This window comes from Salmo trutta, chromosome 11 (genome assembly GCF_901001165.1).
Source record: "Salmo trutta chromosome 11, fSalTru1.1, whole genome shotgun sequence".
NCBI classification, from domain to species: domain Eukaryota; kingdom Metazoa; phylum Chordata; class Actinopteri; order Salmoniformes; family Salmonidae; genus Salmo; species Salmo trutta.
In genome coordinates, this window is record NC_042967.1 from 4,479,095 (window position 1) to 4,502,528 (window position 23,434).

General features: G+C 44.7%; 1 protein-coding gene across 7 annotated transcripts; it reads left to right on the forward strand.

Moving 5' to 3' along the window:
• The first annotated feature begins 1,426 nt into the window (after positions 1 to 1,426).
• On the forward strand, positions 1,427 to 23,373 carry LOC115202118 (claudin domain-containing protein 1). 7 transcript variants are annotated; one of them, XM_029766014.1, is made up of 9 exons: positions 1,427 to 1,509; positions 1,597 to 1,725; positions 1,924 to 2,083; positions 2,737 to 2,894; positions 11,552 to 11,699; positions 13,241 to 13,826; positions 14,347 to 14,454; positions 20,526 to 20,663; positions 20,952 to 23,373. In XM_029766014.1, the coding sequence occupies exons 6-9, from the start codon at positions 13,541 to 13,543 to the stop codon at positions 21,170 to 21,172; spliced, it is 753 nt and encodes a 250-aa protein (XP_029621874.1). In that variant the 5' UTR covers positions 1,427 to 1,509; positions 1,597 to 1,725; positions 1,924 to 2,083; positions 2,737 to 2,894; positions 11,552 to 11,699; positions 13,241 to 13,540; the 3' UTR covers positions 21,173 to 23,373. The 7 variants fall into 7 exon arrangements, with proteins under 7 accessions (XP_029621874.1, XP_029621876.1, XP_029621875.1 ...); XM_029766016.1 differs by having other exon boundaries at positions 13,244 to 13,826; XM_029766015.1 differs by having other exon boundaries at positions 1,956 to 2,083.
• Positions 23,374 to 23,434: the final 61 nt, after the last annotated feature.

Genomic DNA, 23,434 nt, shown 5'->3' on the forward strand with positions numbered 1-23,434 from the left:
ATCCTAATTTGTGTTGAAAGGGTCTGCTCATGCGTTCCAGACTCACACACCCACTGTGCTTAGCGTTGTACAGTAGGTCCTTTCCAGAAACAACCTCTAGGCACTGTGTAGATCTGAAAGGGATAGCTATGTGGAGCTATTCCCTTTTTACTTATACCTATCCATTTTCACATATACATAAAGTGAAGTGACTAGGGGGTAGGGGTTAGATCTGCCCATCCAATCACAGTCAACCTGTGCACTCTGTTTACAGTGAGCACCAAATGTATTGGGACAGTGTTGTTTTGGCTCTGTACTCCAGCCCTTTCGATTTGAAATTATACAATGACTATGAGGTTAAAGTGCAGACTGTCAGCTTAAATTTGAGGGTATTGTCCTTCATATCAGGTGAACCGTTTATATATTACAGCACCTTTTGTACACACTATAGTCCCCCCATTTTAGGGGACCAAAAGTATTGGGACAAATTCACTTATGTGTAGTCAGAGGTTTAGTATTTGGTCCCTGATTACATCAAGATTGTGACTCCACAAACTTGTTGAGTGCATATGCTGTTTGTTTTGGTTGTATTTTGTCCCCATTAAAATGAATGGTAAATAATGTATTGTGTGATTTTGGAGTGACTTTAATTGTAAATAAGAATGGAATATGTTTCTAAACACTTCTACATTAATGTGGAGGCTACCATGACCCATTTATTTCTCTCATAATGTAAGCCCAGTTTGTCGTCACCCATAAACTGCTGCTGCTCTAATACAGGTAGGAGGTGAGAGGGTGAACGGATGGTGAACTGGACAGTCATTCATTCTTGTCACGAATTTTTATCCCAATGTTCTCACTGAATTATTTTATAGCTTTGACCAATTCCCAGAGGTTGTAAGGCTCTGGTTAATGAAGAATTAGACAAAGTCCCAGTCTGCAATAGATCAACACTTTATTCAGAGAGCGCTCTGCCCCCCAAAAGCAGAGCCAGTCTTTTATAAACACACAAATCCTTATCTTAGGCTACTCCCTGTTCAAACAAACAGTATTTTTCCACTGACCACAGAATAGAGAAAGAACTATCAATCTTGTCACATTCTTCAAGTTTTTCACTTCTCCTCCCCCATCTCCTCCCCCATTCACTTCTCCTCCCCCCCTGGGTTTGAAAACCTCTAATGGTTTTCTGTTATCTGTTTTACAACTGCAACCGGCTTGCATATCTACAAAATAATATAATGCCCTAGTTCTAGAATTCTAACAGAGCTACACACATTCTCAGATTATATTCTTATGATTCTAACACATTTCACACAGTCATACAGTTTTGGGTGGAATACTTTAGTCATTACCTTTAAACATTCAAATTCTTCTATCAATTCTGTACTATGAGTCTAGTCAATCTATCATCGATAGAATTGAACAAGCCTCTGATATAACTGAAGTCTTCAACTTCCTTCCCAGACTCATGTTTAGAGGATTCTTCTGGGATACCTGGCTCAGGACAGGGAGAGGCCACTACTTATACAGGTGAGTGTAAAACAAAGTCTTTAGTGTTGTGATGATACAATACATGTGTATTTATGACAATGTTGTTGACTTTGCGTGTGTGTTCAGGTTATAAGGTCGCTGTGCTTGGCCTGGGCCAACCCCCTCTGCCTCTGGAGCAGCAGCTCTGTGTGAGCCGGGCTCTACTGCTATGTGTGGGACTACTGAGTGATGCAGAGTTACAGGAGCTACGCTCAGGTAACACCCCCAACACTACGATAAAGTATTATGTCACACGATTAGAGCGGTTCACACTACTTTCTGACCTCTGGCTTGTGCTCATTTGAGAAATGGAAAACATTTTCCTATGGAAAGTGACAATGGGCGTTTTGTTATGGGACGTGTCCATGTAGTCCCGCTTTGTTGAAGTCCAGTTTCTTCTGTTTGGTGCCTAAGGATCACGATCCTGATGTCCTTCCCCCTGTCAGAGCTGCTACAGTGCATGCTGGGAGGGATGCAGAGCCACCTGGACAGCAGTGTAGTGCGTTTGAGGCGCATGGGCATGGATTGTCTCCACTCCTGCAGGAACATCGGCGGACTCAAGCTCAAATTCGAGGTACAGTATGGCACCTTACCCAAGGTTTTGGGTGCGTCTCAATAGTCTGAAGTGGCTCACTATCACCAGTTTCTGTTCTATGCTCATGCTGATCTGAAAGAACTTGACAGGCGAAAATAAATACTGTAATGCTTTCACCTACTGTAGCACTGTCGTATTGAGTCTATGTCCCTGTCCTGTGTGTCTATGAACCAGTGATGATTCACTGTTCATCACGTAAGCAAAAGGGAATATGTTCCATCATCTATGTTTATTTACATTAGTGCAAATTGTCCACCGATCTCCATGTAATTTCTTGCCCCTTTTGGCTGTATGAAAGTTTATTTCCCCTCAGACACACACATTTGTCCTTTGCTTTTATGAAAGTAATTTGTGTAGAATGTATTTTTCCCCACTCATTCAACACATCTCTTTTTTGCATATGCATATTTGGTGGCCTGATTGCATCCAGACTATATCATGTAAATGCATTTCCTGGCAGATCTGAACCTAATGCGAGCACAATATGACTTTTGTGCATCCAGACTTAATGCACCTTGGAGTGATCGGATGACAGAAGTCGCATTTAAGTGCCAGGTATAACTGAGGCCATAGATGATCCATATCCATTACTTTGAGTGTTTTACTAAATGTGTTTCTTTTTTGTACTGCAGGGGCTGTCAATAAATGGAACGGCAAGGCCACAGAACATTACTTATGCAGAGCTGTGGGAGATTACCTCAAGCCTGCCCCTGGCAGAGACAGGAGTGGTGTTTACCCCTGTAGCCTGCTTGTCACGTTCGTCATAAGAAGGAGACCAAGGTGCAGCGTGGTAGGCGAACATTTTTCCTTTATTCAAAAATGAACACCGTCAAAACAACAAAAAACAATAAAGCACAAACGAAACGTGAAGTGAATGGCGTGCTCACAGGCAACTACCCAAAAAACAAGATCCCACAAAAACCCAGTGGGAAAAGGCTGCCTAAATATGATCCCCAATCAGAGCCATTGAAAGACAGCTGCCTCTGATTGGGAACCATATCAGGCCAACATAGAAATACATAATCTAGAATGCCCACCCAAATCACACCCTGAGCTAACCAAATGGAGAAATAAAAAGGCTCTCTACGGTCAGGGCGTGACAGTACCCCCCCCCCATAAAGGTGCGGACTCCAGCCGCAAAACCTGACTCAATAGGGGAGGGTCCGGGTGGGCATCTAGCCTCGGGGGTGGCTCCGGTGCGGGACATAGACCCCGCTCTTCTCGTGGATCCGCCATCCTCGGTGGCGACTCTATTTCGGGGGTCGTCGCTGAAAGCTCCGGACCGTGGATCGTCGCCGGAGGACCCGGACCTTGGATCGTCGCCGGAGGACCCGGACTGTAGATCATCGCCAGTAGCTCCGGACCGTGGATCATCGCCGGAGGGACCGGACCGTGGATCGTCGCCGGACCGTGGATCGTCGCCGGAGGGACCGGACCGTAGATCGTCGCCAGAGGGACCGGACTGTAGATTGTCGCCGGAGGCTCTGAACTGGGAATCCCCGCTGGAGGCTCCGGACTGCCGACCGTCGCTGGAGACTCCGGACTGCGGGCCGTCTCAGGAGGTTCCAGACTGCGGGCCGTCTCAGGAGGTTCCGGACTGCGGGCCGTCTCAGGAGGTTCCGGACTGCGGGCTGTCTCAGGAGGTTCCGGACTGCGGTCCGTCTCAGGAGGTTCCGGACTGCGGGCCGTCTCAGGAGGTTCCGGACTGGGAACTGTCGCCAGAAGCTCTGGACTGGCAACTGTCGCCGGAACAGGTGGCACCAGACTGGTGACACGCACCTCAGGGTGAGTGCGGGGAGCAGGCACAGGACGTACTGGGCTGTGGAGGCGCACTGGAGACCTGGTGCATAGAACCGGTGCAGGATATACTGGACCATGGAGGCGCACTGGAGGTCTGGAGCATAGAGCTGGCACAACCCGTCCTGGCTGGATACTCACTTTAGCCCGGCAAGTGCGGGGCGCTGGCACAGGACGCACTGGGCTGTGAAGGCGCACTGGCAACACAGTGCGTAGAGCCGGCGCAGGATATCCTGGACCGAGGAGACATACTGGAGACCAGGAGCGCTGAGCCGGCACAACCCATCCTGGCTGAATGCCCACTCTAGCCCGGCAAATGCGGGGAGCCGGCAACGAGCGCACCGGGCTGTGAATGCGCACTGGAGATACAGTGCGTATCGCCGCATAACATGGTGCCTGACCGGTCACACGCTCCCCACGGTAAGCACGGGGAGTTGGCTCTCCTCCCATGTCCACTCATCCTGGCCACGCTGCTTGGTCCATTTTTGGTGGGATCTTCTGTCACGTTCACTATCTTCAAACTCCCTGTCGTAAATAAGCCAAGGTGCAACATGCATGGAATTCCACATCCTTTAATCGAAGTGAAACCAAAAACAATACAGAAAGGAAACGGAACGGAACGTGACGTTCTGGGCTGCTCGCAGGCAGCTACACAAAAACAAGATCCCACAAAAACCCAGTGGGAAAATGCTGCTTAAGTATGGTCCCCAATCAGAGGCAGCTGTCTATCGTTGTCTCTGATTGGGGACCATACTTAGGCAGCCCTTTTCCCACCTGGTATTGTGGGATCTTGTTTTTGTGTAGCTGCCTGCGAGCAGCCCAGAACATCACGTTCCGTTTCCTTTCTGTATTGTTTTTGGTTTCACTTCGATTAAAGGATGTGGAATTCCATGGAGGTTGCGCCTTGGCTTATTTATGACATGGAGTTTGAAGATAGTGAACGTGACACTGCCACTGTAGCCTACCATAGGGGTGGAGATTATGTTCTGTGAATTTCGTTATCAATGTTCATAAACTTCAATTAATCTACTCAGTCTGCAACCCAGAGTTTGTAAGATTCTGGTTGAATGAAACAGACGAAAGTCCCAGCTTACAATAGTCAAAATGTTTATTCACGAGGGTACTCTGAAGTTCATTATACAAAGACATCCATTTTATAGTTCACTTCCTACCTACGCACATACATCCACACAAACAGTAGATATCCTACGCACATACATACACACGAACAGTAGGTGAGTTGTGTGCTTCTCCAGAGTTCTCACCACTGTGTATCACTACCCAGCGCTGTCCGTTCCATTCCCCCGAGATTAGAGAAACCTTGAAAATGGCTCCCTGTCCTATCATAAGTTACTCAGAGTTCTAGCCAGGTCGGGTAATTGTTCTCGGTATTTTCTTAGACACACACATACACACACATTTATCTCCCTCCCAGTCCAACCTAGTTGGACTTATGTTTAATACTTTAATTATTCATTATACATGCTACATAAACAACTAATTAGTTACGTTTCAGGGTAGAATTATTTAATAATTTTCTTTAAACATATAAAATCTTTTATCAGATTACCACTGTAGTCTACCGTAAGGTGGTGTTTACCACTGTAGCCTACCGTAGGGTGGTGTTTACCACTGTAGCCTACCGTAGGGTGGTGTTTACCACTGTAGCCTACCGTAGGGTGGTGTTTACCACTGTAGCCTACCATAGGGGTGGTGTTTACCACTGTAGCCTACCGTAAGGTGGTGTTTACCACTGTAGCCTACCGTAGGGTGGTGTTTACCACTGTAGCCTACCGTAGGGTGGTGTTTACCACTGTAGCCTACCGTAGGGTGGTGTTTACCACTGTAGCCTACCGTAGGGTGGTGTTTACCACTGTAGTCTACCGTAGGGTGGTGTTTACCACTGTAGCCTACCGTAGGGTGGTGTTTACCACTGTAGCCTACCATAGGGGTGGTGTTTACCACTGTAGCCTACCATAGGGGTGGTGTTTACCACTGTAGCCTACCGTAGGGTGGTGTTTACCACTGTAGCCTACCGTAGGGTGGTGTTTACCACTGTAGCCTACCGTAGGGTGGTGTTTACCACTGTAGCCTACCATAGGGGTGTTTACCACTGTAGTTTACCATAGACCACCACACCTTCAGCAGGCTTGAGAAGTGGGATTGATCTGTTTGTCTTTGTTTGATCCATTTGTTTGCTTCAGTTTTCAGTTGAATCCTTTGACATATTGTCGATTTAAAAAAAACAAAAATGCACTGGATGGGTTGAAAAGATATACTAGACTTACTTAAAACGTACACAATTTTGACATAGTGGAAGATACATACTGAAAGTATACTGTTTTTCATGCTAAGATAGACCAAGATATGTGTTGCTTTTACACATAATTGTTCATTGGTTTTGCAAGTCATTTGATTGGTTTTGCAATATGTTGATGCCATTGATTAGAAGAGTAAGAATAGGATGCAATGTCCAACCCAAAATATAAGCTTATTTTACTCCATTGTTTGTAAACAATAATTGTGAGAAGAAGATAAAATCACAGTTGGTTGCATAGATAATTATTATTACTAAATGTTACATGAAATGTAAATATTAAACATCAAAACCGAATGGAATATGTATAGGCAGTAATTGACTTAACTGTGAGTCATGGAATGATAAACATTTATATTTTGTCAGGCTGGATGTTTGAAATGTGAGCAGATATGATGATTGGAGTCATGCTTCTTCAGCAGTGGAATAAATACAATTAGCACTTGAATGTTGTAAAGAAATGTTGTCTGTAAATACTGGAGTGATGTATGATTGTCAGTGGCGATGTTAGCATGTAAATCTTGGTGGGGCAAACGCCCCAATTTTTTTTAGACGCATTCCAGCAAAGCCACCACATAACACTAAACAATACATTAATTGCATTATAACAGTGACAAATGGTACCCACAAACTGTTAGAGCCTACATAAAGCTGAGCAGCAGAGATGTATTTTCAGCACCATGGAGTGAATCCTTACCACCTCTAAACCTGGCTATCAGCGGAGCCTTGTCTGGCAGCGAAACAGTTAATTCAGCCTCATTTACTGCCTTTTTAAAAAACATAGCTGATATGGCTGACTTGCTTAAACAAATGTGGTTTCTACTGACAAATGAGATGTACAAACTATGGCATAAGGGGACGACGAGAGTATAAGAGGCAATCCGTCATTTCGATGAAGACATTAATGAGCGAGCTAGAATGGATGTAGTCAATATAACTATTTGTTCAGCACTTTTGAAATGTACAGCGACAGAATTCAGAACATGGTCAGAATCGTAGGATAAATAAAGGGGCCATATAAGCAGACAATGAAAGCTCTTACAATATTCAATGATGACATTTCTCTAAAACAGGCTACATGTGCACCACCAAGTCAGAACAGTAGCTAAGTTCTGAGGTGGAGAGGGACCAAATTCTTAGGGTGAGACACATGGGCTACTAACAGCTTACTACACAACATACACTTAGTATTACTTTCTTAGCTACAGTATACATATCTCCCTGGCGTATTGCATCATTTATGCAACATATTTGTGACTCACATGAAAACAGCCTCACCAGCTCTGCTGGCAACAATTTCCTTACACTTTTTTGCAGACGTTTACCGACACCAGCCATATTCAACGGGTGTTGTACACACGTCATGTAATGTTAGCTAACGAGCCAGCCAGCTAACGTTAGCTAGTTAAACAACAATGAAAATAAGGGAGAGCCGCAATTACAATGGCAAAGTCACAATAATCACAAGAATGGCTTCAGATCAAAGTCTATGTTTAGACCGAAGGGTGCAAGGGTCTTTAAATTAAAGATCCAGGCAGCCTCTCGTTTTAACAATAAATTATCAAGGTCACCCCCTCTCCTAGGGAGGGTGACATGTTCGATGACAATATAATGCAGAGACTAAATCGAGTGGTTTGCTTCCAAAAAGTGGGCCGCAACTGGGTAAGTCAAGTTTTTGCTCCTAATGGTGCTACGATGCTCTCAGATACGTACCTTTAATTCACGCTTTGTTTTACCCACATCATTTTTACCACAAGGGCAAGTTATAAGATAAATAACTGCCTTAGTGGAGCACGTAATAACACCTTTGATTGGGATCGATTTCCCTGTTTGTGGGTGTTTGAAGGATCTACATTTATAAGTGCCATTGCATTGAGCACAGCCATTACACTTGTAATTTCCATCCAGTAGGGGCGCAAATAGACGTTGTTCAGGAATATCTTGGGGTGGTAAATCACTTTGCCATTGTAATTGTTTGTAAGCTTGTGTAGTCTAAAATGAATCTATGATCGTATGCTATCCATTTGTTTTTTGTATGCTGTTCTTTGTATGCCATTTTTATATTTGAGAATTAACCAATGATATTAGGCCACACTTGGCCATGACAGACACTATATAAACGAGTCATCTCGCAGTGTTTGTGATCATACCCTGATGAAGACAGCTTGGCTGTTGGATATTACATTTTTGCATCTGAGCTCCTAGAGTGTGCGGCTCTCCCTTATTTTCAAGTTTTCTACTCCGCTAGCCAGCACCTCGCCTTAATAGGTGTGCGTTTCTTTTTCTTCTAGTTAAACAACAATGAACAGTGCCAACAATGCCACAGTGCTGGGAGCTAAGCAACCAGGTTCAATGTTAGCTAGCTAACATTAGTGTCACGTCCTGACCAGTGAAGGGGGTTATTTGTTATTGTAGTTTGGTCAGGACGTGGCAGGGGGGTGTTTGTTTTATGTGGTTCGGGGTTTGTTGGGATATGTGTTTATGCAGAGGGGTGTTTGTTTAGAGTATTCTGGGGTTTTGGTTATGTTCTATGTTTTGTATTTCTATGATCTGTCTATGTTGTGTGTTTCTTTGTGTTGGCCTGGTATGGCTCTCAATCAGGAACAGCTGTACATCATTGTTGCTGATTGGGAGTCATACTTAGGTAGCCCTGTTTTCACATGTCCCTTGTGGGAAGTTGTTGTTGCACTGCTGTGTTAGCCTGCAATACTGTTCGTTCGTACGTTTTCTTGTTTTGTTAATTAAGTGTTCTAAATAAAAGATAAAATGAGCACTCAACCCGCTGCGCCTTGGTCCAGTATATACGACGACCGTTATAGAACTTCCCACCAACAATGGACCAAGCAGCGGGGTAAGGAGCTGGAGAAAGGCTATCGGGAGTCGTGGACCTGGGAGGAGATTTTAGCTGGGGCTGGACCATGGAGGAAGGCTGGAGTGGATCGGGACTGTTATATTGGTACACAGTTGGCATTTAAGCCTGAGAGGCAGCCCCAAGAAAACATTTTGGGGGGCACATGGGTAGTTTGGCTGGGCCAGGGTTAAGCCCCAAGCCAACTCCCCGTGCTTACCGGAGGCAGCATGTTACTGGTCAGGCCCCGTGCTATGGGGTGATGCGCATGGCGTCGAGGCCAATCATTCACAGGCCGGTGTGCACGGTGCCAGCGCCCCACATTTGCCAGGTGGAAGCGGGCATCCAGCCAGTAAGGGTGGTGCCAGTACTGCACTCGAGACCGCCAGTGCGCCTTCACGGCCCAGTGTATCCTGTTCCCGCTCCTCGCACTAGCCTTGGGGTGCGTGTATCCAGTCTGGCATCTCCAGTACCAGCCCCACGCACCAGGCCTCCAGTGCGTCAGCCCAGTCCAGCTCGTCCTACTCCTGCTCCTCGCACTAGCCTTGGGGTTTGTGTATCCAGTCTGGTACCTCCACTACCAGCCCCACGCACCAGGCTTCCAGTGCGCAGTCCCCGTCCAGAGCTTCCGACGACAGTACCCCGTCCAGAGTGTCCGGCAACAGTGCCTCGTCCAGAGTGTCCGGCGACAGTGCCCCGTCCAGAGTGTCCGGCAACAGTGCCCCGTCCAGAGTGTCCGGCGATAGTGCCCCGTCTAGAGATGGCCCACAGTCCGGAACCGAGAGAGATGGCCCACTGTCCCGAACCGAGTGGGATGGCCTACAGTCCAGAACCGAGTGAGACGGCCTACAGTCCGGGACCGAGTGAGACGGCCTACAGTCCGGAACCGAGTGAGACGGCCTACAGTCCGGAACCAGCACAGCCAGAGTCGCCCTAAAGTCCGGAACCGGCGCAGCCAGAGTCGCCCTACAGTCCGGAACCGGCGCAGCTTGAGTCGCCCTACAGTCCAGAACCGAGAGAGTCGCCCTACAGTCCGGAACCGGCGCAACCAGAGTCGCCCTACAGTCCGGAACCGGCGCAGCCAGAGTCGCCCTACAGTCCGGAACCGGCGCAGCCAGAGTCGCCCTACAGTCCGGAACCGGCGCAGCCAGAGTCGCCCTACAGTCCGGAACCGGCGCAGCCAGAGTCGCCCTACAGTCCGGAACCGGCGCAGCCAGAGTCGCCCTACAGTCCGGAACCGGCGCAGCCAGAGTCGCCCTACAGTCCGGAACCACCAGAGTCGCCCTACAGTCCGGAACCCCCAGAGTCGCCCTACAGTCCGGAACCCCCAGAGTCGCCCTACAGTCCGGAGCTCCCAGAGTCCGCCCTACAGTCCGGAGCTCCCAGAATCCGCCCTACAGTCCGGAGCTCCCAGAGTCCGCCCTACAGTCCGGAGCTCCCAGAGTCGCACTACAGTCTGGAGCTCCCAGAGTCTCCCTTCTGCCCGAGGTGTACAGCGAAGCGCTTCAGCCCAAGGTCTACAGCGACGCGCTTCAGCCCGAGGTATTCAGCGGGGGTGGACAGGTTAGGTGAGGGACTAAGGCCAGAGCCTGAGCCACCTCCACAGTAGGAGGATTGGGGAGGGGGGGGTGTTGCACGGGAACCGTCGGTGACGGCAGCCACCCTCCCTTCCCGCCCTTTAGTTTGGGGGGTTTATTTTTGTGTTTATTTTTTGTGTAAGGTGCATCCGGGGTCTGCACCTTTGGGGGGGGGGGGGTACTGTCACGTCCTGACCAGTAAAGGGGGTTATTTGTTATTGTAGTTTGGTCAGGACGTGGCAGGGGGGTGTTTGTTTTATGTGGTTCGGGGTTTGTTGGGATACGTGTTTATGCAGAGGGGTGTTTGTTTAGAGTATTCCAGGGTTTTGGTTATGTTCTATGTTTTGTATTTCTATGATCTGTCTATGTTGTGTGTTTCTTTGTGTTGGCCTGGTATGGCTCTCAAACAGGAACAGCTGTACATCGTTGTTGCTGTTTGGGAGTCATACTTAGGTAGCCCTGTTTTCACATGTCCCTTGTGGGAAGTTGTTGTTGCACTGCTGTGTTAGCCTGCAATACTGTTCGTTCGTACGTTTTCTTGTTTTGTTAATTAAGTGTTCTAAATAAAAGATAAAATGAGCACTCAACCCGCTGCGCCTTGGTCCAGTATATACGACGACCCTTACAATTAGGCTCTAACAAGAAAAGCAAATGGCTCTGGTGATTACACGAATAATAACATCAGCTAGGGAGCCACAGCATTTTATAGAAAAGTCTGTCCTCCTGGATGTTCATGACAAATCACAGATGAGAGAATTTATACAAAGGCACATTATGCTCTCATGCAACAGACACCAAGATTTACATGGCGCCAAATATCTGTCTCTAGTTAATTTACTGCTTGCTTGTACAAAAATACTAATGCAACCTAGAATACTAACATAACCTTGTAGTTTCTGTTCTGACAGGTGCGGACATCGACTCCAGGGGGACAGATTTCCTTGTTCCGACGAGTTGACGTTTTTGGCACTTCGGAGTCAACAAGTGCGGCTGGGGGTCCGTACTCTGCGTACGCTGAGAGTTCGTGTCGCAACGGGAGGAGGGAGGCAACTCTAGGTCAGCGTCCACTTCAGTCTCCCCTCCTCAGAATCATATTGTGGACTAACAGCATGAAACTACTAGATAGTGATATCAAAATGTTATGAACAGGAAATAACAAATACATATGTTATTATCTGACAGCTATAGCACTTTCCCGTTTGTAGTCCTAAAAAACAGAAATTAGTTATGGTTTGTTCAGCCATTCCTATTGGGAAAGCATAGGGTTTTGGGATAAATGCTGATGTTAAGGTCTGAGGTTATTTAACACAGGCTTAGGAGATCTTATACGTTTTGTTCTGTGAGATAATATCAGTCAGTTAACAGGACCATAATGAATTATGAAGCCTTTATGTGCTTTTATTGATTACATAAATGCTTAAAAATTCTAAATTGATGTTAGATGATGAATATTATCTCATAGAACAAAGTATAAGATATTCCTGACAACACTGGGGAAATTGTGCGCCGCCCTATGGTACTCTTAATCACGGCCGTATATGATACAGCCTGGATTCGAACCAGATACTATTGTGACTCCTCTTGCACTGAGATGCAGTACATTAGACCGCTGCGCCACTTGGGAGCCTGAAGGCCTGTGTTAACACGCCATTCATTTCCATATAGGCTTTGCCAATCTAACCATGGCTGTGTTAGTGCCTACAAAGAGACGCCATTCGTTCGCCATTCATAGAACCACCTAAGTGTATTGAAAGGCGAATGTGTAGCCAAAAACTACAAAGCCCACATGGTAGTATTACACAAGACGCTGTCTGATGATGCCGCTTTGACAAAAAAAAGCCACACCCCTCAATAGTTACCACAGCCACAAAGTCATAAACCCCTCTATTTCTACAATATTCATAAAATCTTATTTTAAACCTAACCACACTGCCAACCGTATGCCTAACCTTAAATTAAGACCAAAAATACGATTTTTGTTTTCATGAATTTTTACCATAGCCAATTGTGACTTTGTGGCTGTGGTAACTAGTGAAAACCCTAAATCATACAGAAAAGGAACGCTACCGAGTGAGTTGAATAGCAACATGTTCATAGTATTTGCTATAAACGTTAGTATCGTTTAAATGAATCTGAAAGCCATTACATTGATGGATTTAAATGTATGATGGCTTTCTTCATTCACCACAAATATATATTTTTTTCAAGAAACATGCCACTGTCGTGGTGGTTTTGCACCAGTTAGCGTTATTAGCGTTTGATGACAGTCGGTAGATAAAATGCAATATGTGTAATTCTTGCCACTTTGATTATTTTCGCATAGCAGGGAAATAGCTTTCTGTTTAGTTAGCTAGTTAGATGCATGTCATTACTCAATAATTATTACCATATTCTTATTTGCTTGCATTCGCCTTAACAAGATACTGACAGCTAGCTAACCCCCTTTCGTCTGTGCTTACCGGTAACTTTGCTGCTTGTTAACTAACGTTACAGGATCTTGCTATCAGAGCCAAAATGTGCCAGTCTAAGATCTGAATTAAAATTTTGTTGAATGACAGTTTGCAATGCATTTTCTCCTGATTTGTTCTCCTTCAAAGCAGTGAAGCTGGCCTGCTTGGTGAGGGAGTGGTTGTGAGGACCTGGACTACAAGGAAGGCACAGAGAACAGGCTTGGAAGCACTGAAGCAACCATCATGCTCAGGAACTGCACTGTCAGTGTTAAGGACATTACTGCAAGGCCGTTAAGTGCTCACTGACTATCTGACCTCTGATAGTGAGTGCCCTTATCCCCTACTTTTCAACTTCCCTTCATAGGAGGGCATGAGTAGACACACTAACAAATGCAGTAAGAGTGAATACATTTTTACCCACAAACAGACACTCTTGAATTGCAAACCATGGTGGATAACCGCTATGCTACGGCCCTGGTCATTGGCTCTGTTCTGAGTCTGCTGGCCACAGTCTATCTCTCCGTTGCCGTGGGAACACAGCACTGGTACCAGTACCGAAGTCCGCCCGACAACCGTGAGGCCAGCAACGCTTCGGAGCTGCGCGAGGACTTCATCAACGGGGAGTTTGATGAAAAGGCTTACAGCGACACTCTGTTCCGCCTCAACGGCACACTGGGGCTGTGGTGGAGGTGTGTGCAGGCGCCGGGCCAGTCACACTGGTTCAAAGAGCCTGGTAAGAACCTACACACGCTAGAGTGGGTCACCGAACACATGACTCAGTTGCATTGGTTTAAAGCATCTGCTAAATGGCATATATTATTTTACTGTATATTATGATGAATATATATATATATATATATATATATTACAGCATTCATTGCAGGTGTTGGTACAGAAAGGGTGTACTGGATACACAGGTGCACCAGTTATACATCGCTGTGCCCATCAGTGTTATACACCATGTTAACATTGTATTATAAAGCAAAGCCTCCTTTTTTCTGATACCCACAGAGAAGCAACACTGGGTTTGCTATTAGTATAAATATTTGGTGCTTACTGCCAATGAGTTTGGGGTTCAATATGATCGTGGGTTGTCGACAATGCAGCTTTTAAAGGCAATTTCTGATTGAGCGGACATGTGCTGTGTTTAACCATGAAGGCAATGTGAACATTGCCTTTAAAAGCTGCAATGACGACAACCCACATCAGATTGAATCCCGGCCTAACGCTCTGTCTGTCTCTTGTTCTCTCAGATCCTAAGATGGTGACACAGTGTGTGAGCTTCACTCTGCCTCAGCAGTTTTTACCCAAGTACAAAGAACCAGGGAATCACAACACTGGGGAGGACCTGCTTCGGACATGTGAGTCTTGCCTTGCAGCCACTCACACACATACATACATCCAGTGCCTTTGGAAAGTATTCAGACCCCTTGACTTTTTCCAAATGTTGTTACGTTACAGCCTTATTCTAAAATGTATTTAAATAAAAAATCCTCAGCAATCTACAAACAATACCTCATAATAACAAAGTGAAAAAGGTATTTTGAATTTTTTGCAAATGTATTAAAGTAAAAAACAGAAATACCATATTTGCATAAGAATTCAGACCCTTTGCTACGAGACTTTAAATTGAGCTCAGGTGCATCCTGTTTCCATTGATCATCCTTGAGATGATTCTACAACTTGATCGGAGTCCACCTGTGGTAAATTCAATTGATTGGGCATGATTTGGAAAGGCCCACACCTGTCTATATAACTCAGCACCCCCCTATCCACATCGACGGGACAGTAGTGGGGAAGGTGGAAAGTTTTAAGTTCCTCCAAGTACACATCATAGACATACTGAAATGGTCTACCCAATACAGACATTGTGGTGAAGAAGGCGCAACAGCTTGTCACCTAAATCCCTCACAAACGTTTACAGATGCACAATTGAAATCATCCTGTAGGGCTGTATCACTAGGGTTGCAAAGGGTCGGAAACTTTCCATTAAATTTCCGGAAACTTTCCATGGGAAGTTAAGCCCGGGAGTTTGATGAATTTTGCTTAAATTCATCAAAAAAGTTAGCTTATAACAGTGAACCTTTTTTGTGGGATACACATAAGGCAATTCTAGGTCTTGTGGCATATATTGGATAAACTATCCCCAATTCAATGGAATTGCAACCCTCTGCATGCACAGTGCATTCTTCCATCACATGTACAGCTGATTCTCAAGATCTTGCACACTAATGAGATGCTATTGAGCCCACACTACTACACTGTCTGAGCCAAGGACTACATGCTCTCTGGTAAGTTTTGATTACAATACTGTGTGGGGTGAATATATTTTATATGACATACATAATTTTTTGTTAACTAGTAAATAATAGCCTACATCAAAGTGTGTTTAAATCATTTCTAACTTGTTAACAATTTCTGCTAGTTAGCCGGCTCAAGCAAGCTAAAACTGAATGTTATTTCACCGGTTTCCGGTGAAATGTTTCATTTTAAAACATTTATCTTACAAAGGAGTTGTTTAATCTAACTGCTTAACTATTTATCTGTACATGGAATTGTATTTTATTTTAATTTTTTTACTCCTTTTTTTCTAATCTTTACAGGAAAATGCCATGGGCACTATCTGATGTGTGGAGACATTTCACTGCAGCTAATGTAGAAGGAAACGCTGTGTACATTTGCAAATACTGTGCCAAATCATATGTGAAGAATGCAACAAAGATGCAGAATCATCTGGCCAAGTGCATAAAGTTCCCTCAGCACTCACAACAATCAACCTCTGACAAAAGTCCCTCTACTTCTATTTGAGGTGAAAATTATGAATCGGACACCTTATCGATAGCAACAGCTCATGGTCCTCCTGGAATCAGAAGTGTTTTTGACTCAATGGAGGAACGTAGTCAGAGAAATGCTGATGAATGTCTTGCTCGAGCTGTGTATGCAACTGGTTCACTTCTGATGCTCACAGGCAATGTGTATTGGAAGAGATTTCTGAATGTTCTTCGCCCAGCATACACCCCTCCAACCAGACATGCTTTATATACTCACACTGCTGGATGCAGAGTTCAAGTGAAGGTCAAGCAAATCATAGAGAAAGCAGACTATTGCAATCATCTCTGATGGGTGGTCGAATGTTCGTGGGCAAGGAATAATTAACTACATAATCTCCACCCCTCAACCAGTATTCTACAAGAGCACAGACAAGGGACAACAGACACACCGGTCTTTACATTGCAGATGAGCTGAAGGCAGTCATCAACGACCTTGGACCACAGTGGATGCACTCTACAAGAGAGCCAAGGAAATGGTTAGGTATGTGAAGGATCATCAAGTTATAGCAGCAATCTACCTCGCCAAGCAAAGTGAGAAGAATAAGAGCACCACATTGAAGCTGCCCAGCAACACCCGTTGGGGTGGTGGTGTCATGTTTGACCGTCTCCTGTAGGGGAAGGATTCTCTCCAAGAAATGGCCATGTCACAGTCTGCCGATATGGACAGCCCCATCAAGAGCATACTCCTGAATGATGTATTTTGGGAGAGAGTGGTAAGCAGCCTGAAACTCCAGAAACCTATAGCAGTAGCCATTGCACGGATTGAGGGAAACAATGCCATCCTGTCTGAAGTTCAGACTCTGCTTGCAGATGTAAGAGAAGAAATCCCACTTCACTGTTGCTCCAAGCAGAGGAAACTGCAGTTCTGAAATACATCAAAAAGCATGAAGACTTCTGCCTGAAGCCCATACACGCCGCAGTGTACATGTTGGACCTCAAGTATGCTGGCACGAGCATCCTGTCTGGTGCACAGATCAACAAGGCCTATGGTGTCATCACTACCGTGTCTCGCCACCTTGGACAGGATGAGGGCGAGGTTCTTGGCAGTCTGAAGTACACTTCCAAGCAAGGGCTTTGGCATGGAGATGTAATATGGCAGTCATGCCAACATATCTCATCAGCCACCTGGTGGAAGGGACTTTGTGGATCTGAGGCTCTTTCCCCAGTTGCCTCCATCATCCTCCAAATCCCACCAACATCAGCCGCCTCAGAGCGCAACTGGTCTTTTTTGGGAACACACACACCAAAGCACGCAACAGGCTAACCAATACAAGGGTTGAAAAATTGGTGGCCATCCGGGCAAATTTTAGGCTTTTTGAGCCTGACAATGAGCCATCCTCAACAAGGTTGGAAAGTGTCAGTGAAGATGAGTCTGATGTTCAAGAGGAGGACATTGAGGAGATCCAGACATGAAAGCCAGAGAGGAAGAAAACCAAAGCTTTAGTTTCTAGACTATCATTTTACATTTATGTTGAAAATGTTTTTGGGAGATGTGATGGATCATTGGGGATCATTCAATATTCCCTTTCTTTTGTTGTTCATTGAAATCATTTAGCAGACGCTCTTATCCAGAGTGACTTACAGTAGTGAATGCATACATTTCATAATATTTTTTTCTTTCTCATACTGGTCCCCCGTGGGAATCGAACCCACAACCCTGGCATTGCAAACACCATGCTCTACCAACTGAGCCACACAGGACCATGTGGATCATCCCATGTGAAGAGTCAACTCATTTAATTAAAGTTCAATTCGTAACAAAATGATTCTTCTTTTTTTATTGGAAGGATTGAATCATTTGCAATTATATCTACTTATGATAAGGTATAAGGTTTATGTTTCTGTCTCCATATGATATGGTAAATATACCCAATGCAAAAAAACATCTACATTTAAATGGTATTAATATTAATTTGCATATATTTCCGTTAATTCCCATATTCCCATTAATTCCCACTGAAAGTTTCCACCTCTGAATATTCCCCAAAATGTGCAACCCTATGTATCACTGCCTGGTACGGCAACTGCACCGCCCACAACCGCAGGGCTCTCCAGAGGGTGGTGCAGTCTGCAGAACGCATCCCCGGTGGCAAACTAACTGACCTCCAGGATACCTACAGCACCCGTTATCACAGGAAGGCCAAACAGATCAAGGACAACAACCACCCAAGCCACTGCATTAACATCTGCTAAACGTGTATGTGACCAATCAAATTTGATTAGATTAGGTCCCACAGCTGACAGTGCGTATCAGAGCAAAAACCAAGCCATGAGGTCGAAGGAATTGTCCATAGAGCTCCGAGACAGGATTGTGTCGAGGCACAGATCTGGGCAAGGGTACCAAAAATATTCCTGCAGCATTGAAGGTCCCCAAGAACACCGTGGCCTTTCTTAAATGGAAGAAGTTTGGAACCACCAAGACTCTTCCTAAAGCTGGCCGCCCGGCCAAACTGAGTAATCGGGGGACAAGGGCCTTGGTCAGGGAGGTGACCAAGATCCTGATGGTCACTGACAGAGTTACTCTGTGGAGATGGGAGAACCTTTCAGAAGAACAACAATCTCTGCAGCACTCCACCAATCAGACCTTTATGGTGGAGTGGCCAGACGGAAGCCACTCTTCAGTAAAAGGCACATGACGGCCCACTTGGAGTTTGCCAAAATGCACCTGAAGACTCTCAGACCATGAAGAACAAGCTTCTCTGCTGTGATGAAACCAAGATTGAACCCTGGCCTGAATGCCAAGCATCACGTCTGGAGGAAACCTGGCACCATTCCTACGGTGAAGCCTGTTGGTGGCAGCATCATGCTGTGGGGGTGTTTTTAAGCGGCAGGGACTGGGAGACTAGTCAGGATTGAGGGAAAGCTAAACGGAGCAATGTACAGAGAGATCCTTGATGACAACCTGCTCCAGAGCACTCAGGACCTCAGACTGGGGCAAAGGTTCACCTTCCAACAGGACAGCGACTCTAAACACACAGTCAAGACAACACAGGAGTGGCTTCGGGACAAGTCTCTAAATGTCCTTGAGTGGCCCAGCCAGAGCCTGATCAAACATCTCTGGAGAGACCTGCAGCAACGCTCCCCATCCAATGTGACAGAGCTTGAGAGGATCTGCAGAGAAGAATGGGAGAAACTAAGCTTGTAGCGTCATACCAAAGAAGACTAGAGCCTGTAATTGATGCCAAAGGTGCTTCAACAAAGTACTGAGTAAAGGGTCTGAATACTTATGTAAATGTCATATTTTTTTTAATTAATTTGCCAAAATTTTATTAAGGATGTAACCTAACAAAATGTGGAAAAAGTCAAGGGGTCTGAAGGCACTGTACATACACACAATGTATAAACACACTGTAGTTCAAACAAGGTTCACTAGTTTTTATTTAGTTTGTTTTATGAAAATATGTGTTTTTCATTTTTATATTATTTAGAATCAGTTTTAGTTTTCGGGACAGAAAGTAGCCTATGCGTGGGAGGCTAGGATACATTTATTTGTATAGTTTATTTATTTTGAGATGTCACGTCTTGCCACTGTGGGGCAGTAATGCATCAGGTGATGGGTCAGGTGATGATGTGGTCAGGTGAGATGGTGTAGATGCACGAAGTAAACGGTAGTACTGGGTAAATTTCCTCAACAACCAGCAGCGTTAAAGCGCCAGGCTCAACTTCACAGCTGTTTAGCCCTGTAGCTACCACGTTGTAGAAGTGCGAAGCACACCTGTGCACATGCACATACTCTGTGTTAGAGCAAAGTCATGCATCACGCTCCTTTCATTGGATGTGATCGAGTAGTAAGGCTAACAAAGCCGACTGTTGACGAAAGTCTTTGAGAGAAGTCTGGGGAGGTGCATCTGTGACATTAGTGGTTTTCAAACAGCAAGGCTCAGATCAACATGATGGCAGTGTCAACATAGCCACCATTGTTTATACATTTTTTTTCTTTATAAATGTCTAAACCCCCATATCACACTCACAAACAGAAAACATAGGCTTTACGTTTACAATGAATTAGTTAGAGAGGTCTCATATCAATTTGATTTGAATCCCCTGTTCTGCAGTTGCACCTCTGCCGACTTCACTCCTGGACTTTCGTCTACAGTCGGTTGCTTGAACCTTCCCACTCAAACCCAATCTGTGTGGCCCGCCAGATTCAGAAGCTTGAAAACCCTGTTTGATTTTTTGCCCAAAAATTTAGAGAGGAAAAACTAAAACTAAACATTCGTTTTTTGGTTTTTAAACAGGTTTGTTAATGATTTTACTTAAGTTTACGGGGGAAAAAATCCTGATTTGTTTTCATTTACTATAATAACCTTGGTTCAAACTAAGCTTGTGTTTCATAGAAATGAGGTTTGGAAATGTGATTTCCACTGTTGTTTCTTATGGTTACTGACAGTCATGTGACCTCATCTCTTTCCCTTTCTCTCTCTGGCAAACACGCACAGAGACACACATAGCCACACGTTCATAATAAAGAAACATTGGTTTGGCATTATAAAGCTCTTTCTTCAGATAGTGTTTATCCGTCTACGAAACTATAAAAATAACTTTATTTGTACTGCACTTTTCTGACATCTCTAAGTTGGTTTCTCTCGGTGTCTGAGCAGACCTGTGGATGTGCCAGTTCCTGCTGCCTCTGGTGTCCCTAGCCTTTGTGTTCCTCAGCGGACTCATCGGCGTTTGCGCCTGCCTCTGCCGCAGCATCACCCCCACCCTGGGCGTTGGAGTGCTCCACCTGCTGGCAGGTTTGAGAACTACATGGATAATCACAGTGCCTCTCAACTCCCTTAACCCTCCCACCACACACGAACACACACACAAACTTTACACCCAACAACATGTAAAGGTATGAACGAAAGCTAAGGGATTCATGATTCATGCCGCCTTCCACATCTCAATTTCTCTCAATGAAATTCAATTGTGCTTTATTGGCATGAAATGCACATGAACGTTTTGCCAAAGCAGAAGGGTTTTCAATTAAGTAAAATGTACAATTGCATAAAGTTACATTCATTGTTGTCTTTCCCATCCAGGTCTGTGTTCCCTAGGCACAGTGTGCTGCTTCCTGGCTGGCATGGACCTCCTCCACAGGGTGTCGGTGCTTCCCGACGGTGTGGACGGCTCCCTGGGCTGGTCCCTCTACCTGGCCCTCATCTCCTCGCCACTGCAGATGATGGCGGCCGCTCTCTTCCTGTGGGCCGCCCGGAGCCACCGCCAGAACTACACCCGCATGACGGCCTACCGGGTGGCCTAAATAGACTGGGTTTCTTTTATACGTCAGGGTTGCATTCAGTAAGAGCATAACGTTTTGAAATGGAAGATGTAGAGTGTTTCCAGTAACATGCAGACTCCAATTTGTAAAAGGTGAGATTGTTTCTATGAAATGGCTACGTTTCTTAACATTTTACAAACTGCATGTTTAACTGAATGTGACCCTAAACTAATCCTAAATGGCAGTCTACACAACAATGATCTATACTCCTGAGGGGTATCCTACGAAGCAGGTTTGAGTAGTTAGCAAGGTGACTTTGGTCAACTCGGAGTTCAATTCGGGGTACCAGTCATACGAAAGGGGCTCACCTTTTAGCCAACTACATTTCTATGGCAACGAATCCATCAGAACTAACCTGCTCCGGGGCGGGCTAACTTGCAGCTAACGCCACTTACCCTGAATAAAATTACTGAGCCGTGAGTTGAGGACCAATGAAATCTGATACCTCTCTATCAAAGATTGCGTCGTCATCCCTTTCATTTGAGGAAGATGAATGATTCAATATAAAAAAAATATTCTTTAATTTAATCAAATGTTTCGTTTGTGTAAAAAATTGTATTTACACATTTAGTAATGACAGAATGCATTTTAAGCGTCACTCAATGTAACACATTTGTATAACTTAATAAGTAAAAAAAATATTGATAGGAGTGGGTAGAAAGTGCTTGTGCATTGATAAGCACACCAAAGTCAGCATTCATGAGAAGTAATAAAATAAAGACGGTTGGTTCATTTTGGGAAACCCTGAGTAGTTTTAGCTTGCTTCCTAGGATACTCCTTTGCTCTTGAAAGGCCTATGTGTGTTTGCGTCTGTCTTAGCCCAGCACCGAAGCTGTTAAACGTCCTATTGGTAAGTAGAATCTGGGTCACGTTCAGAGGGGTGCAACGTACTGAAACATTGCAAATAGAAATGTGATAATTAGAGCTGAGATTTCTTACTCGTCATGTCAAGAGTTTCTGAAGGCTCCACAACGTTGTGCCCTACTGAACACAACTCAAGTGATTTAGTGCTGGGCTGGGACAAAAGTCTGCACTCCGTGGCCTCGCCAGAACGAGGCATGAAGAGCACAGGGTGGCCCAATGATTCACTCTGTAACAACAACGCCTTTACATTGTTGTCGTCATGACAATCTTCCCCATTACTATACCTGATTGACAGATTTTAGGGTGACTAAACCTTCGACACCTTAACTACATCCCCCGGGGTGGCCTAAACAATCTCTCCTCCTGAAGCACAACTGTTCGACAGCTCACACTAGCCAATATAACCACAAACGAGACCCTGCCTGTATAAACATATCCTAAGAGCTTCTCACTGTCCTAGAGGCAAGTGTTTAATTTGATTTTACTTTAAGATGAATTTGTCCCCAGCAGCACGTACTGTATGTGTATAATGTTTAACAATACCTGTGGTTGATTATGAGAAGGTGAGGTGCGTTTGTTTTTCTTGAAACCTGTTTGTATGTGAATCTTTAGCGATGCTTTTTTTATTCAAGTTAACAACGGTTGGAGTCATATTTTGCCTTTGCTTCTGTTGCCATCTCTACCATTTATGAATGAACGCTTTTTGCAATCCTAGCCTTTTTTTCTCGTTTTTCCTAAACTAAATGGTTTGTTTTTTGGGGGGGGCTTTTAAAGTTTTGTGTTAACTATAGAGCGTTGTAGTGACTTTTGACCCCGTTTGCCTACATTTCCCTTTTTTATTTCAGCTGATGAGAATGTTCAGTTTAATTTTGTGTCATATGTTGATTGAATGTCACCTTTTGGAATGTAACCACTTCTTTGTCATTGTCATCCATATTTATTGACATTTATTTGAATGTAAAGACGTTATCCTGGGTTGTTTTGACGCCACTATAGCTAACCTGTGTTTTGATCTTCCTCTTGATGCTCATGATATTTTTTTGGTTATGTTGAAGTAAATTTAGTTCCAATACTTATCTTTTCTGAAGCCTACAGTGTTTGAAGCCAGCTTTAAACTACCAATGACAAGACAACTGGCACTAACTCCAAGTACACTTGGTAAATGAGCACTCAACAGATATTGTTTACTGGGACACATTTTATGAAGGGTGTCTAAATGTGTTGAAACAACTTGTGGCTTTTGGAAGTGTTTTTATGTGACTATACCTAAAGCACACTGCATACCTGTTTCTGTAAGAATAAAGTTCACCTATGCTGACCTTCTGTCTGAGTGTTAATATTGTATGTGTATGGGAGTGTGTTTTAGATAGTAAAATGGTG